This window comes from Chiloscyllium plagiosum, unplaced genomic scaffold (assembly GCF_037043375.1).
Source record: "Chiloscyllium plagiosum isolate Xiang-an unplaced genomic scaffold, Cpla_swu_hap1 HiC_scaffold_10, whole genome shotgun sequence".
NCBI lineage: Eukaryota > Metazoa > Chordata > Chondrichthyes > Orectolobiformes > Hemiscylliidae > Chiloscyllium > Chiloscyllium plagiosum.
In genome coordinates, this window is record NW_028270148.1 from 106,404,913 (window position 1) to 106,420,903 (window position 15,991).

The window sequence follows — 15,991 nt, forward strand, 5'->3', positions numbered from 1 at the left end:
CACCTCCCTTTGCCCCCCCATGCCACCTCCCTTTGCCCCCCATGCCACCTCCCCTTGCCCCCCATGCCACCTCCCCTTGCCCCCCATGCCACCTCCCCTCCCCCCCATGCCACCTCCCCCCCATGCCACCTCCCCCCCCATGCCACCTCCCCCCCCATGCCACCTCCCCCCCCATGCCACCTCCCCTCCTCCCCCCCCATGCCACCTCCCCTCCTCCCCCCCATGCCACCTCCCCTCCTCCCCCCCATGCCACCTCCCCTCCTCTCCCCCATGCCACCTCCCCTCCTCCCCCCCATGCCACCTCCCCTCCTCCCCCCCATGCCACTTCCCCTTCCCCCCCATGCCACTTCCCCTTCCCCCCCCATGCCACTTCCCCTTCCCCCCATGCCACCTCCCCCCCCATGCCACCTCCCCCCATGCCACCTCCCCTCCCCCTCATGCCACCTCCCCTCCCCCCATGACACCTCCCCTCGCCCCCCATGCCACCTCCCCTCCCCCCCATGCCACCTCCCCTCCCCCCCATGCCACCTCCCCCCCATGCCACCTCCCCCCATGCCACCTCCCCCCCCATGCCACCTCCCCCCCCATGCCACCTCCCCCCCATGCCAAACCCCCCCCCATGCCACCCCCCCCATGCCACCCCCCCCCATGCCACCCCCCCCATGCCACCTCCCCTCCCCCCCCCATGCCACCCCCCCCCCCATGCCACCCCCCCCCCCCATGCCACCTCCCCTCCCCCCCCCATGCCACCCCCCCCCATGCCACCCCCCCCCCCATGCCACCTCCCCTCCCCCCCCCCCATGCCACCTCCCCTCCCCCCCCCCCCATGCCACCTCCCCTCCCCATGCCACCTCCCCTCCCCCCCCCCCCATGCCACCTCCCCTCCCCCCCATGCCACCTCCCCTCCCCAAAGCTCACCCTGGTGGCCGCCTGCTGCCAGTACACCGGTGACTTTAAGAGGTTGGTTTATGGCCGGCTAACAGCACGTGGCGGCCTGCCCCTTTAAGCCGCAGTTGTTGTTGTTGTCGGTATCGGCTCGAGAGTCCGCCACCAAGAGATGGCTCCTCAGGCCTACCTGCGGAGGGGGGCACAGGGCAGAGGCCGGGGCCGTTCGCAGTGACCCCCGGGGCCATGTTCCTGTGGAGAAGCCGCTGGGCGATCGGCAGGCGGGCGGCGGCGGCGCTGAGACTGCAGGCGGGGCTGGGGCCTCTCGGGTGGGCCCCGCGGCGGCGGCCGCCGTCGCTTTCCTTCCCTTACCCCGGGCCCGGGAGGAGGTGCCTGGGCCTCGGCCTCGCCTGGTGGCCTCCAGCCCGAGTCCGGCGGAGGGAGGCCGTACCGAGCCCCGGGCTCGTCTGCAGCCGCCGCTATGGAGCCGCAAGGCCGGCGGCTAAAAGGGAGGCCGCGGATCCGTCCTCGGGGGCCGGTGAGGAGAGGGCGGCGTGTCCGGAGCTGGTAAGGAGGGAGTGTGGGTCCTCAGGGCTGGGGCTCAGTGATCCCAGAGAGAGAGAGACTCACTCACTGACATTGTCTGCCTTTACATTACCCCCTTCCCCCATGTTCATTCAGGCTCGGCCATTAACACCACCCTGTACATCACATTCACTCCCTCAGGCATAAACTCAACTACACTTCACCTCCCACTCACTTATTCCTACCTTCATGCATCCACACAAACTCAATCACTCTGTCTTTAACCTTACAATAATTCAATCTCTCTCACTGTTGTCTTTGCTCTTACATAAGAACTCAAACATAAATTCACTCACATTTTTATCCTTGTTGTTATGCACACTTTCAGTCATGCTGTTGTTGTTACACACACAGACACTTAATGCAAATTCAGTCGTGTTGTCCTTACTGTTATACACACTGGAGTTCAAAGACAAATTCAATCACTCTGATGTCATTGCTCTTATACATGCAGGCACTTACACATTTCAGTCACACTACTGGCCTTGCTGTTGCACACCAGCGTTCAATCATGCTGCTGTCCTGCTCTCTCTCTCATTCACATTCCTTCTCATTTCTTCCTCTCTCACACCCAAACTCAACCATCCTTTACTGTCTCTCTCTCTCTTTGTCTCTCTCTCACTCTCACACACACACTTCTACACAAACTTATGCACATCTTTCTTCTCCTCAACACTTTATTCTTACTCCCTCATATACACATGCTCAACCAACCTCACTCTCTCATGTGGACTTGTACATAAACTCAATCTCTCACACTTTCTCACAAGGAAGCAGACAAAAACTCTTTCACACGTTTTCACTCACTCACTCACTCACTCACTCACTCTCACCTTTGTGGACTTGTACACAAATTCAGTCGCACACATCATTTCTCTTTCTCTCTCGAATTCCATTCAGTCTATTGCCTTAACAGCTGGTTTGCAAAGCAGAGTCATGCCAATACTGGGATTAATTCCTGGATCAGTTGAAGGATTCTCCTCCACACCTCTCTCCTTGCATAACACCACCATGTGTCTCTTTTTCTCTGATGCAAGAGCAGCCCTATGGTCTGTTAGAACTTTGGTAACTTTACGTTTTTGCATACACATCCTCTCTCACATTCATACACAAACTCAAATCATACAAGTCCTCACTCACTGACGTTTTCATACAAAGCTCATTTGCACTCGTACCTACTCTCTCACTTGCTCATACATAAACTATTTCATGCATTCTCTCATACACGTGCTTAGTCTTTCATATTCAGACACAGTCAATCTCACAAATTCTCTCTTTCACCTGTTGTCATACACAATTATCAACCAAACAAGTACTCACACTTGTACAATCAATCAAATATTCGATTACTATCACATATACAACCTCACTGTCAAACATAAATTACACACGCATCTTTTTTCTTTCACAGATGCACACAAACTGAAACAGAAATGTCTTCATTCTTACACTCCTAACAAACTCAAACACGTCCTTACTTTCACTCTCACGTGCACTTATATAAACTCAGCCCTTACTCTCTGTTAGGCACATACTCACTCATTGAATCAAAGAACACTACAGCACGGAAGAGACTCTTCAGTCCATCAAGTCTGTACCACCAAAGCTCAACTAAATCTACGCTAGTGTCACAGAGCTATGTAACATAGAAATAGGCCCTTCTGCCCAACTCGTCCATGCCAGCAAGGTTTCCTAAACTAAGCTAGACTCATTTGACCAGGTCTCTTTAAACCTTTGTTATCCAAGTACCTGTCCAAACTTACTTTAAATGTTGTAATTGTACTTGCCTCTACCGCTTCCTCTGGCAGCTTGTTCCATATACACACCACTGTCTATGTGAAAAAGTTGTCCTCCTGTCCCTGTTAAATCTTTCCCCTCTCGCCTTAAACCTATACCCTCCAGTTTTGGACTCCTACCTTTGGGGAGAAGACCTTGGTTATCCACCTTATTTATGCTCCTCTTGATTTTATAAATCTCTATAAGGTCACCCCTCAGCATCCTATACTCCAGGAAAAAAAAGTCCCAGCTGAACCAGCCTCTGTTTATAACTCAAACCTTCCAGTCTAAGTAACACCTTTGTAAATCTTTTTTGCACCCTTTCCAGTTTAATAACTTCTTCCTATTGTAGGATGACCAGAATTGTATGTAGTACTCCAAATGTGGTCTCACCAATTTCTTGTACAGCTGTAACATTATGTCCCAAAGCCTGTACTATATGTGAAGACCTAAGACCCCTCAAGATGGGCCTCTTGGTTCGAGATCGGTCAAAAGAATCGACAGATGCGGTCTATTCAAAAAGCAAGGGTCATTAGTTTATTGAATTAAGGTACCTTGACTCAATTCTAACCAGCAACACTGACTGTTGGAAGCAAGCGTGCCAAATGCCTCCTTGACCAACCTATCTACTTGAGATCCCACTTTCAAAGAACTGTGTACCCGACAATACTCCCCAAGGCCCTACCATTAATTGTCTAAGTTCATATCTGGTTTGTCTTGCCAAAATGCAACAATTCACATTTATCTGCATTAAATTCCATCTGCCATTCCTCAGCCCACTGTCCTAGTTGATCAAGAAACCATTGTACTCTTGGATAACCTTCTTAACTGTTCACTATATCATCAATTTTTCCATCATCTACAAACTTACTAATGATGTCTCCTATATTCTCAACAAATCATTTATCTCAATGACAAACCACAGTGGATCCTGTAACAATCCTTGCTGGTTATAAGCCTTCAGTCTGAACAACAACCCTCTACTACCACCTTCTCTCCCCTACTGTCGAGCTAAGTTTTGGTTCCCATGTGATCTAACCTCATTAACCAGTCTACCATGCGATACCTTGTTGAAGATCTTTGCGAAAGTATATGTAGATGATGTCTACTGCACTGCCCTCATCTATTGCCTTGGTCTCCGTTTCAAAACACTCAACCAAAGTTGAGATACAATTTCCATAAAGTCATGCAGACCATCCCTAGTCAGTCCTTGCATTTCCAAATGCATGAATATCCTGTCAGAATGTCAGAATCCCCTCCAACAACTTACCACTGACATTAGGCTCACCTGTCTGTAGTTCCCTGGCATTCCATTGCAGCCTGTCTTAAATAATGGCGCAAACTTAGCCACCCTCCAATCTTCTGTCACCTCACCTATGGCTGTTGATGATAAAAAATCTTCACCAGGGGCCCTGCAATTTCTTCCAAGCTTCCTGTAATGTTGTGGGATACACTTGATTAAGTCCTGGAGCTTTATCTACCTTTATGTATTTTAAGACCTCCAGCAACTCCTTGTCTGTAATGTGGACTTTTTTTTTCAGGGCATCACTATTTACAGCTTCGAGCTCCTGAGTTTCTGTCTTTTTTAATGGTAAATACTGATGAGAAATATTTATTTCGGATCTCAGCCACAGATGATCTTGCTGATCTTTAAGGGGCCCTAGTTAGTCTTTTGCCCTTCGTATAATTGTGGGATCTCTTTGGATTTCCCTTTACCTTATTTTCCAAAGCTACCTCATGTCCCCACTGGTCCCACCTCCAGCATCAGGCCCATAGCCTTGAATGTTATGATATACTAAATGCTTATCCATGTACTTTTTAAAGGTTGTGAGGTTACCCATCTCAACTACACTCCCAATCGGTTCATTTCCGATTTCCACCATCCTCTGGATGAATATAAAAATTTCCTCAAATCCTCTCTTAACCTCCTGCCTTACTACTTAAAATTACACCCCCTTGTTATTGACCTTCTGACTCAGGGGAACAGCTGCTTTTCACTCTGTTCATGCCCCTCAATCTCATACACTTCTATCAGGTTTCCCCCTTAAACCTCCTCTGCTCCAAAAAAAAGCACTTTCTCACAAACATGGCCACAAACATCCTTATTCTCGCATTCATATGCAATCTCAATTGCTCACTTTTTCACGTAACAGTAATGGATGTGGGGAGCATGTTTCCCCTTTTGGGAGATCTTAGAATTTGGGGTCATCATTTTAAAAATAAGGGGTGGCTGATTTGTGGCAGAGGTGAGAATTATTTTCTTTGTGCTAAGAGTCTTCGAAATTGTCATGTTCAAAGCTGTTCGAAACTCAATCTGAGTATTCTATAGACAATTAGCTGGTTCCTTGGTAAGGAAGTGAGGTGAAAGATTATCAGGATTAGGTGGAAAGGTGGAGTTCATCTTGAATAATTAGGTCAGCCATGATTTTATTGAAGACTTGTGAAGCTGAGTGGCCGCCTCTTGCTTCTAATTCATATATTTAGAAAAACATTGTCTCTTGAAAACTCTTTATCCATTTCCCCTCGACAAGGGACACACATCTTCCTCCTCCCTTGATCGAGCACACGTGTACACCCCTCTGTTGTGCAAATGCACCCTAGCTTTTACATGTATTCATACACTCAATCATACTCTTACATACTCATTCTCAAACATAGATATCTGCTAGTCAGTCTGTTCAGAGATGTTATTACACAATTCTGGAGCCCCTGGGTCTTGAGCCCAGGCCTTCTGGCTCAGAAATATACACTCTTATTCTGTAACATACTGATTGTCTCATAATCACAGTCTCATTTTTCACCCTGTTGAGTTTCAATAATGCAAGATGCTACATTTATCACATAAATTGAGACCATTACATTAGATGGTGAGACATTGAGCTACCTTTGGGTTGCTGGCCCTGTACCATAACCACTTGGTTAATATGAACTTGGTTGACATTTAAAACCGGATGTAACGTCTGGTGTTTGCTGCTTTTGAAGTAAAGGAAGATCATATGGAGACACATAATGGAACCGTTGACTGAAATATTTCAAATTCATCTTCCGGCTAGGTTTGACTTCATTTGGAAAAACAAACTAAAGATTTTCTGAGAGCTGAGTTTTTCCATTGAGAAAATAAGTGCACTTTTGACAGAGATAGCAGTCCTTTTGAATTTCTGCATCTGAATGTTGGAAGGCTCTGGTCATATTATTTGACCAGATGTTTGTCTGGTTTACTGGCTATCACTGAAGAAAAACTTCAGTGATATAATTATGTTCATTTATGTTCACCTTTAATGTGGGAAAAGGCTTCATAGAAGCATAATCAGACAAAATTGGACATTGAGCAGCAGAAGGTAGTGAATTATCAAGACAGGTGACCAGAAGTTTGGTGAAGACGCCCAATTATAGGAAGGATATTATTAAGCTGGAGAGGGTTCAGAAGAGATTTACCAGGATGTTGCGCGTATGGAAGGTTTGAGTTATAAAGAAAGGCTGGGACGTTTTTCACTGCGGTGTAGGAGGTTGAGAAGTGACCTTATGGAAGTTTATAAATTTATTGAGTGGAATATATAGAGTTAATGGAAGTTGTCTTTTCCCTAGGATGGGGGATTTCAAGATTAGGGGGTGACAGGAGAGAGATTTTTTAAGGAGAGAGAAGAGAGATTTAAAAAGGACATGAGGGGCACATTTGTAACACTCAGGATGGTTGGTATGTGGAATGAATTACCAGAGGAAGTGGCGGATATGGGTACAATTACAACGTTTAAAAGACATTTTGGATAAGTACATGAATAGGAAAGGTTTGGAGGGGTATGGGCCAGGAGCAGGCAGGTGGGACAAGTTTAGTTTGGATTATGTTCAACATGGACTGATTGGACTGAAGGGTCTGTTTTTGTGCTGAATGAATCTGTAACCAGATATGTTTTAAGAAGAAGCTTAAATAAGGTGCTACAGAGATTTAAGGAGCAAAGTTGAGAGCTAAAAACCTAGACAATCTCATGCCACAGCCTCTAATGCATTGGGGATGTCCAAGAGATCAGTATTGGAGGAAGACAGAGTTCTTGAGTTGTAGTGTTGCTTTTGGAAAGGATACGACAATGATGGTGTTTCAACATATACAGTTTAGAAATCAGAAATCTTAATTGAATATGAGAAAGCAAAAATGTGAAAGAAATTTCTGTAGACTGTACACACTGATGTTTTAATGTCAGTGTTATAAATGTAAGGGCTATTAGCATCTTCCTGCAATGACAGTGTCATATTCCTGGAGCAGTTATTATCTTGAAACCTTGTCTTTTGAGACTGAGGGGGTCAATTAAAGGTCTTTATGAAGCTTGTCTAAAAGGTACAAAGGACAGTTTTGTAGGAGTGTTTAATAATGCTATTGCAAAATGTGAAATACTAGTTTTTGTTACATCATTAAATTTTATTGTGGAAGTATGTGAAAGATACATGACTATATCCATCCCTTTCCCCCTAAACAAAATGAGGCTTTCTTAACTGGTAACCAGGAATATGTTTATATAAAAATAATACATTATCAATCTTTCTTTATAGTATGAGAATCCATGGACAATTCCAAATTTACTATGTGTGGCAAGGATTGGCTTATCACCATACTTGGGCTATTTGATTGTGGAAGAAGAATTCAATCTAGCTCTGGGTCTTTTTATTCTGGCAGGAATTACTGATCTGGTGAGTAACTGGCTGTATGATAATTGAACACCCTTTGCCAACTTACACTGTTTAAGAAGAATGTACCTCTCATTTGCTAATAAAGTGTACAATTGGCTTTTAAGCAAATGCCTCTGTGTTGCATGTTACACCACACCTGTTGAGAATGAAATCCTTTAAGCTTTTTTTATTTCAGCTGTGTAGATTTTGTGATCGCAATGATTAATTTGTCAGCTGTTGCCTTTTACTATAAATATAAAACCTAGTTGCAACTTCTAATGATTGCACCTGTCCTGTTAAACACAATTCTGGAAATTGTTGTCAGGAATTCTTGCATATCTTACAAAGGGTGCTTGAGAAATCACTAGGGTTGCGTGAACTTCAGCTTTTTGGCTGGTAATCTTGGTGTAAAAAAAAATGTCTGCCATGTTGAATGAGGTCTCACTGGAATGTTTAATCATTCATTATTGGTGATAAATAAGTTCTCTGATATCAAAAAGTAAATCTTACCTTTATCCAGTGTCTTGATTATAGCTGAATCATACAATGTCTACAGTACAGTTAGACTGTTTGGTCCACTAAGTCTGCACTGACCTTCTGAAGAGCATGGTAAGTGCAGAGTTCCAGGGATAAAATCGGGGCGGGGGGGTATGCACCGAGCCTTCACATAACTGGATACTATAGGACAATTTAGCATGGCCAATCCACCTAACCTGCATATCTTTGAACTGTGGGAGGAAACCCATAGAGACATGGGAAGAAAGATAACTGCTGTGCTACCCTACATACTATAGAAATTTAGATTCTATACAATTTTAACTTTTTTTAAAGTTGAATATTTCATTTTCTAATCTAAGTCTCATTGCTGTCTCTAAAATAATTATAAACGTGAAGGGTAATCTGTGCTTTTTGTTCCCTGGTGTGTTGTCTGTGAGACTACATCAAAATGATTGGCTGCTTAGCTTGTATCATGACATGCTTATAGAATCCCTACAATGTGGAAACAGGCCATTCAACCCATCCAGCCCACACTGACCCTGCAAAGAGCATCTCATCTAGACCCACCCTGTCCCTGTATTTCCATTAGTTAATCCACCTAGCCCACACATCCTTGGACACAAGGGGTAATTTACCATGGTCATTCCGCCTAACCTGCATGTCTTTGGACTGTGGGAGGAAACTGGAACATTGGGAGAATGTGCAAACTTCACATACAGTTGCTCTAAGCTGCGATCGAGCCTGGGTCTCTCGCGCTGTCAGGCGGCAGTGCTAACCACTGCGCTACCATACTGCCCACATAGTTGTTGGATGCTGGTGGTCCTGTTAAGCTGATGCAGATTTAATTAATGTTGAGGCGAGGGAAAGTTACTTCATGATGATTGTGAGGTCTTTGTGAGCAGCTGACCTTGAGTGCAAGTGCTGTCTCTATGTTGCTGAAGACAAAATCTAGTCAAGCCATTATTGATAGAAATATCATCATGGGCATAATAGTTAAGTCATTGTACATTACTTCAAAAATAACTTATGAAAAGTAATGCGGCCACATCTGGAGTATTGTGTGCAGTTTTGGTCGCCATACTATAGGAAGGATGTGGAGGCACTAGAACGGGTGCAGAGGAGGTTTACCAGGATGTTGCCTGGTATGGTAGAAAGATCGTATGAGGAAAGGCTGAGGCACTTGGGGTTGTTTTCATTGGAGAAAAGAAGGTTTAGGGGTGACTTGATAGAGGTGTATAAGATGATTAGGGGTTTAGATAGGGTTGACAGTGAGAATCTTTTTCCACGTATGGAGTCAGCTATTACAAGGGGGCATAGCTTTAAATTAAGGGGGGGTAGGTATAGGACAGATGTTAGGGGTAGGTTCTTTACTCAGCGAGTCATGAGTTCATGCATTGCCCTGCCAATAGCAGTGGTGGACTCTCCCTCATTATGGGCATTTAAGCGGGCATTGGATAGGCATATGGAGGATAGTGGGCTAGTGTAGGTTAGGTGGGCTTGGATCGGCGCAACATCGAGGGCCGAAGGGCCTGTACTGCGCTGTATTCTTCTATGTTCTATGTTAGATATTCTGAAGAAAATTCATCTTCATAAAGAGTTTTGCATCTGAAAAGAGGAATTTGATTCATAGAAACATAGCAGTATTGGACCATTCGGTTTGATTTTACTCCACTATTGTAGATGATATATAATTATTTATCTCATGCCATTTTCCCAGACTACCACTATATCCCTTGATGTTATTAATCTTCCAAAATGTATCAAACTCTGTCTTGAACAAACTCAATTACTAAGCTTCCACAGACCTCTGGGTTAGAAAATTTAAGTATTCAGTACCCTCTGAGTGAAGGAACTCTTCCTCATCTTCTGTCCTAAATAGTTTATGTATCTAGTCCTTGAAAAATTTTTGTATGCTTCAGTGAGAACATTAATTAGAGTCATAGAGTCATAGGGATGTACAGCACAGAAACAGACCCTTCGGTCCAACTCGTCCATGGGTGACCAGATATCCCAACCTAATCTCGTGCCATTTGCCAACATTTGGCCCATATCCCTCTAAACTTTCTTATTCATATACCCATCCAGATGCCTCTTAAATGTTGCAATTGTACCAGCCTCCACAAACACTCTTGGCAGCTCATTCCATACACATACCACCCTCTGCATGAAAACATTGCCCCATAGGTATGTTCTTCTGAATTGTAGAAAATACAGGCCAAGTTTTTGTTTTTGCCAAGTCTCCTTAATGTCATCTCATAGGACTGCCCTGCCATCTATGGAAATTAGTCTGGTGAATCTCTACTTACTCTATAGGAAGTGTATCCATCCTTAGGTAAGAGGGCCAAAACTGGACAATGTATAAGTTGAATTTTATGTGATTAAAACAAGAAATCTTTACTCCTGTAGTCAAACCTTTTTGCAATAAAGGCAACATACATTTGCCTTTCTATTTATCTGCTGCCCCTGCATGTTATTTTTCTGTAATTAATGAACAGGAACACCAGTTCCCTTTGGACATCAACACTTCCTGATCTCTCATGATTTTAAAATGCACTGTGCATCTCAGTTCTTATCAAAGTGGATAACCTCCCAATTAACCATGTAATATTCCATCTACCATGTTATTGCTAATGTAACCTGTTCTTGAAACCTCTTTGCAGCATCATGATGACATAACTTTCCACCAGTTGTCTGTGTGTGCAAACTTGGAAATGTTGCATTTAGTTTGCATTTCATCCCTACCTCCTTTCTTTAATTGGGATTACATTTGCAGCTTTCCAGGCAACATTCCAGAACCTAGAATTTGAAAGATGACCACCAATGCATCTACTATCACTACAGCTAGCTCTTTCAACACTCAGGAATTAGATTTAATTCAGTTAACTTCTCCAATGTTAATTTTTCACTAGGGTTAATTTATTTTAGTTCTTCATAACTGCTACTCCTTTGGAGCTCTTATTTATTCTTGGGATGTGAGTACATTTACACCTCATTCGTAACTGCCCTGGGGAGGATGATGTGAGCTGCATTCTTGCAATCCTTGGGGTGTAGAAATACCTATGGTGTTTTTCGGGACAGAGTTCCAGGATTTCAATCCAGCATCAGTGAGGGAACAGCAATATAGTTCCAAGTCAGCATGACCTGTACCTTGAAGGGGAGTTTGCAGGTGTTGGTGTTCTTCTGTATTTGTTGCCCCTGTTCTTCCAAAAGATAGGATTAATGATTTTGGAATGTGCTGCTGGTAGAGCCCTGGTGCATCTTGTAGATGGTGCATACTGCTGCCACTATGCATTGGTCGTGAGGGTGCCCATCAAATTGGTTGCTTTTCCTCAGTGGTGTCAATCCTCTTGAGAATCTTTGGAGCTTCTCTTGTCCAGGCAATTGGAGAGAATGCCATGGGGCTTTTGACTTGTGTCTTGTAAAGGTGGGACAGGCTTTGGGAAGAGATGACCGGCCACTTATTTGTGCATTTGTATAGTTGCTCCAGTTTAGTTTCTGGTCAATGGTGTTGATAGTGGGGATTCAGCAATGGCATAGAATGTCAAGTGAGATTACAGATTTGATGTGTCTTCCTTTGTGAAGACCAACACATGTTAATTATTTCCTTTTTCTTTATTATTAATAACCTGTTCATAGCCTGTAATGAACCCACATTTGTCTTTGTAATTTCTTTCCATTTGCATCCCCGTAGAAGTTTTAATTATTCACATTTGCATTCATATTTTGTAATTCTGTAATTTTTATTTAATCACCAAGCTTGTTCAACATGAATGTACTACACCTCCAACTGTAACAAGGACAGAATCCCCCGGTCCTCACCTTCCACCCTACCAACCTTCGCATAAACCGCATCATCTGCCGACATTTCCGCCACCTCCAAGCAGACCCCACCACCAGGGATATATTTCCCTCCCCACCCCATCCGCTTTCCGCAAAGACCGTTCCCTCTGTGACTACCTGGTCAGGTCCACGCCCTGAACAACCCACCCTCCCTTCCTGGCACCTTCCCCTACCACCGCAGGAATTGCAAAACCTGCGCCCACACCTCCCCCCTCACCTCCATCTAAGGCCCCAAAGGAGCCTTCCATATCCATCAAAGTTTCACCTGCGCATCCACCAATGTCATTTATTGTATTCGTTGCTTCTGATGTGGTCTCCTCTACATTGGGGAGATTGGACGCCTTCTTGCAGAGCGCTTTAGGGAACATCTCCGGGACACCCGCACCAATCAACCCCACTGCCCTGTGGCCCAACATTTCAACTATGCTTCCCCCTCACCAACTCTGCGGAGGACATGCAGGTCCTGGGCCTCCTCCACTGCCGCTCCCTCACCACTCGACGCCTGGAGGAAGAACACCTCATCTTCCGCTTCGGGAAACTTCAACCCCAGGGCATCAATGTGGACTTCACCAGTTTCCTCATTTCCCGTCCTCCCACCTTACCCCAGTTCCAATCTCCCAGCTCAACACCATCCTCATGACCAGTCCTACATGCCAATCTTCCTTCCCACCCTCCTCTCTGACCTATCATCTTCATCCCCACCCTCATCCACCCATTGTACTCTTTGCTACCTTCTCCCCACCTCCAAACCCCTCCCATTTATCTCTCCACCCTGGAGGCTCCCTGCCTTCAGTCCTGATGAATGGCTTTTGCCCAAAACATCGACTTTCCTGCTCCTCGGATGCTGCCTGACCTGCTGTGCTTTTCCAGCACCACTCTAATCTAGACTCTGATTTCCAGCATCTTCCATCCTCACTTTTGCCTAATATCCTGTCGGAAAAAACATACAAAAATAAAAATAAATTATTTGATGTCACAAATTGATTTCTTATGTTTAATTCTGATCAAATTGCTTCTGCCACAAGTGATGATCACTAAGTAGCTAGTATTTCACTGTGTGGAATGTTTCTTCATATACATCCCAAGTTTAAAATAACAAATTCAGTTTTTCCACTGTTTACATTACTATGTAATGTGATGATATATATCAAATTTTCACCTGTTTATATTACATTTCATTAGAAGTTTAGTTATTATGATATGGAAACTTTATAAAAGCACTTCCATTAATTACTAAGTTTTTTGTTTTTAAAAATAGCATTAGATGAACTATTTCTATATATAAAGTATGAGCTTGTAATTTGTTGATTAACAGTGATATGCAAACTGAAAAAACTCAGATTAAAATGAAAATTCTCATTCCTGTATATAGCCAAAATGGGAGTACACAAACAGTAATAGATCAGTTTTCAATTTCAATGGATCAGGCATAGTAGGAAGTAATGGATTCCTCAGTTTATTCTGGAAGTGAGTTTTCAGGTCCTTGGAACAAGCTGGGATAATTTGCTACTTTCCACTCTATTCTCATAGATCGTTATGTATGATGGTGCTTCAAAACTTTAAAATCAGTAATTACCTATTGCCTGTAAAAGGGGCATTTTGGAATTCAAGCAGTTCAAGTATATATTAAATTCACAGGCCCTTTTTTCACCCAAAATGCATATTTCACCATTGAATCAGTGGGTATATTCTATTCTTGACGAATGTCAGAGAATTGAGTAGCATGATTTGTAACTTTGCTTGTAAGGCTGGATACACCATGATGTTCTATTAAATACCATTTTGATTGGAATGTTTAAACTGTTCTTCATAACTGGCAGATGCATGTAAATATTTTCTTAAAAGTACATGAATATAGTGCCTTTCATAACCTCAGGACGTGGTAGTATCGTATTTTAGGAAGGGTAAATCTGTTTTCATTTACCCTGTTTGGGGGTTACTTAATGGTCAGGTCATTGGAGGACTCTTACCTACTCTTCTTCAAAATAAGGATATCGTATCTCCAGCTGAGAGGTCAGTTAGGACCTTTTAACACATCATCCAAAAGACAGCAGTTTGGCAAGGCAATGGTTTAAAATTGGTAATCTCAGCAACAGCTGAAGTAGCAGATTATATTGTTCAATCTAAATAAACAAATGTTAGATCTTTGTACACAAGGTTTCCAATTAATATCTTTGGAAAAGTATTGCTTTCCAGACATCCTTTGTCTCATTGTCCAATGATCAGTGATTGAATTACATCTTCAGGCTTGATGTATGTGCTGAAGTTAAAGCATAGACGTTGGTCTATCAAACAACTTGTAATCAAATTGCCTCCTTAATTTTGTAAAATGATCCAGGTATTTAACTACTTCATACCTCGATAGTGTAGTCAGTGAAGCTCTGCAGTGATCACCACTTGATATTATTAATGTTACTGTAAATCACAGATGTAGTGCAAGGATGCCGAGTTAATATGGTAAAACATTGTTTTAAAATGTAACAACTTTTATCTCTCATATAAAGGGTGGAATGTGCTTTCAGGTTGAAACCTGCATGCTTTGTTTTGTGTTTATACATAACAATCAATCCCTGTAAAGAACTGATGATGTTTCCAGAGACCTCAACTTATAAATTATGCATAATATAATTCATGTGATTATGAATGTAGTTTCCCAGGCACCAAATGCTATTTGTTCATTGTTTTTTCTTATGAATCTGGAATGAAACATTTGAGTATCTATTTAAAAATAAAAGTATGTGCTATCATGCAGTTTCATGCTTTTAAGTGTGAGCTCTAGGCCTTGTGACGCTGCTGTTCTTTTAACATGGTTATGCTGTCCTTGGCTTCCTTTTTCAGAGAGATCGTAAAAGCAGTGATTCCGAAAAATGGGTTTAACTAATTCAGAATGCTTTCAATTTAAAAAAAAACTTGTACAATTAAAGGGGAGGGGCCAGTTCTCCCAGCTCAGTTTTACTCTGGTTTGGTTTTAGCAATCTGGCTGTTCACCGAAAGCAGATAGTTGTTGTGAAGCTGCTAGATTCAAAGAAGCAGGTCCATGCTTAAACTTAGAATACCTACAGTGTGGGAACAGGCCCTTTGGTCCAACAAGTTCACACTGACCCTCTGAAGAGTAACCCGCCCAGATCAAGTTCCTTATTTCTGTACATTTCCCCTGACTAATGCACCTAACGCTATTGGCAATTTAGCATGGCCAATCTACCTAACCTACACATCTTTGGATTGTGGGAGGAAACCAGAGCACCCAGAGGAAACCCACACAGACAGAGGGAGAATATGCAAACTCCACACACACACAGTTGCCCGAGGCTGGATTTGAACCCAGGTCCCTGGTGCTGTGAGGCTGCAGTGCTAATCTCTCTCTCTCTTTTTCTCTCTCTCTCTCTCTCTCTCTGACGTCTCCCCTGTCAGATTTTCTTTCTTTAACAAAGGGATGTTTATGGAAATTGTTACAAATATTTGGAACAGCATTAAGCTGGGATAATCAGTTGCAATTTCTGTTATTCTGTATTCTTTTCTGTTTTGGCTGTGTTTCATTAGGTAGTCTTGAAAATAAATTCTGTTTTGTTTAGAAGGTTGACCAGCTGCATCACTACTGGAATACCCATTTTACACCTGCTTAAAACAACCAGCAAAGTTAGAGTCTGGGCTACTTTCTTGAAACGTTTTGAGGGTGTCTGGTCTGGTCCATAACAGCCTTTATTTTTCCATTGGCTGATTTTTGTGTCCTTTCCATCTTGTTTTCTGT

At 43.3% G+C, this 15,991-nt stretch overlaps 1 protein-coding gene across 1 annotated transcript in view; it reads left to right on the forward strand.

Moving 5' to 3' along the window:
- The first annotated feature begins 1,013 nt into the window (after positions 1-1,013).
- crls1 (cardiolipin synthase 1) overlaps positions 1,014-15,991 on the forward strand; it is a 60,086-nt gene continuing 45,108 nt past the window's right edge. The window contains exons 1-2 of the mRNA XM_043696577.2: positions 1,014-1,452; positions 7,789-7,926. Of these exons, the coding sequence (XP_043552512.2) occupies positions 1,132-1,452; positions 7,789-7,926 (459 nt within the window). The 5' untranslated portion in view covers positions 1,014-1,131. The remainder of the gene's footprint in view (positions 1,453-7,788; positions 7,927-15,991) is intronic.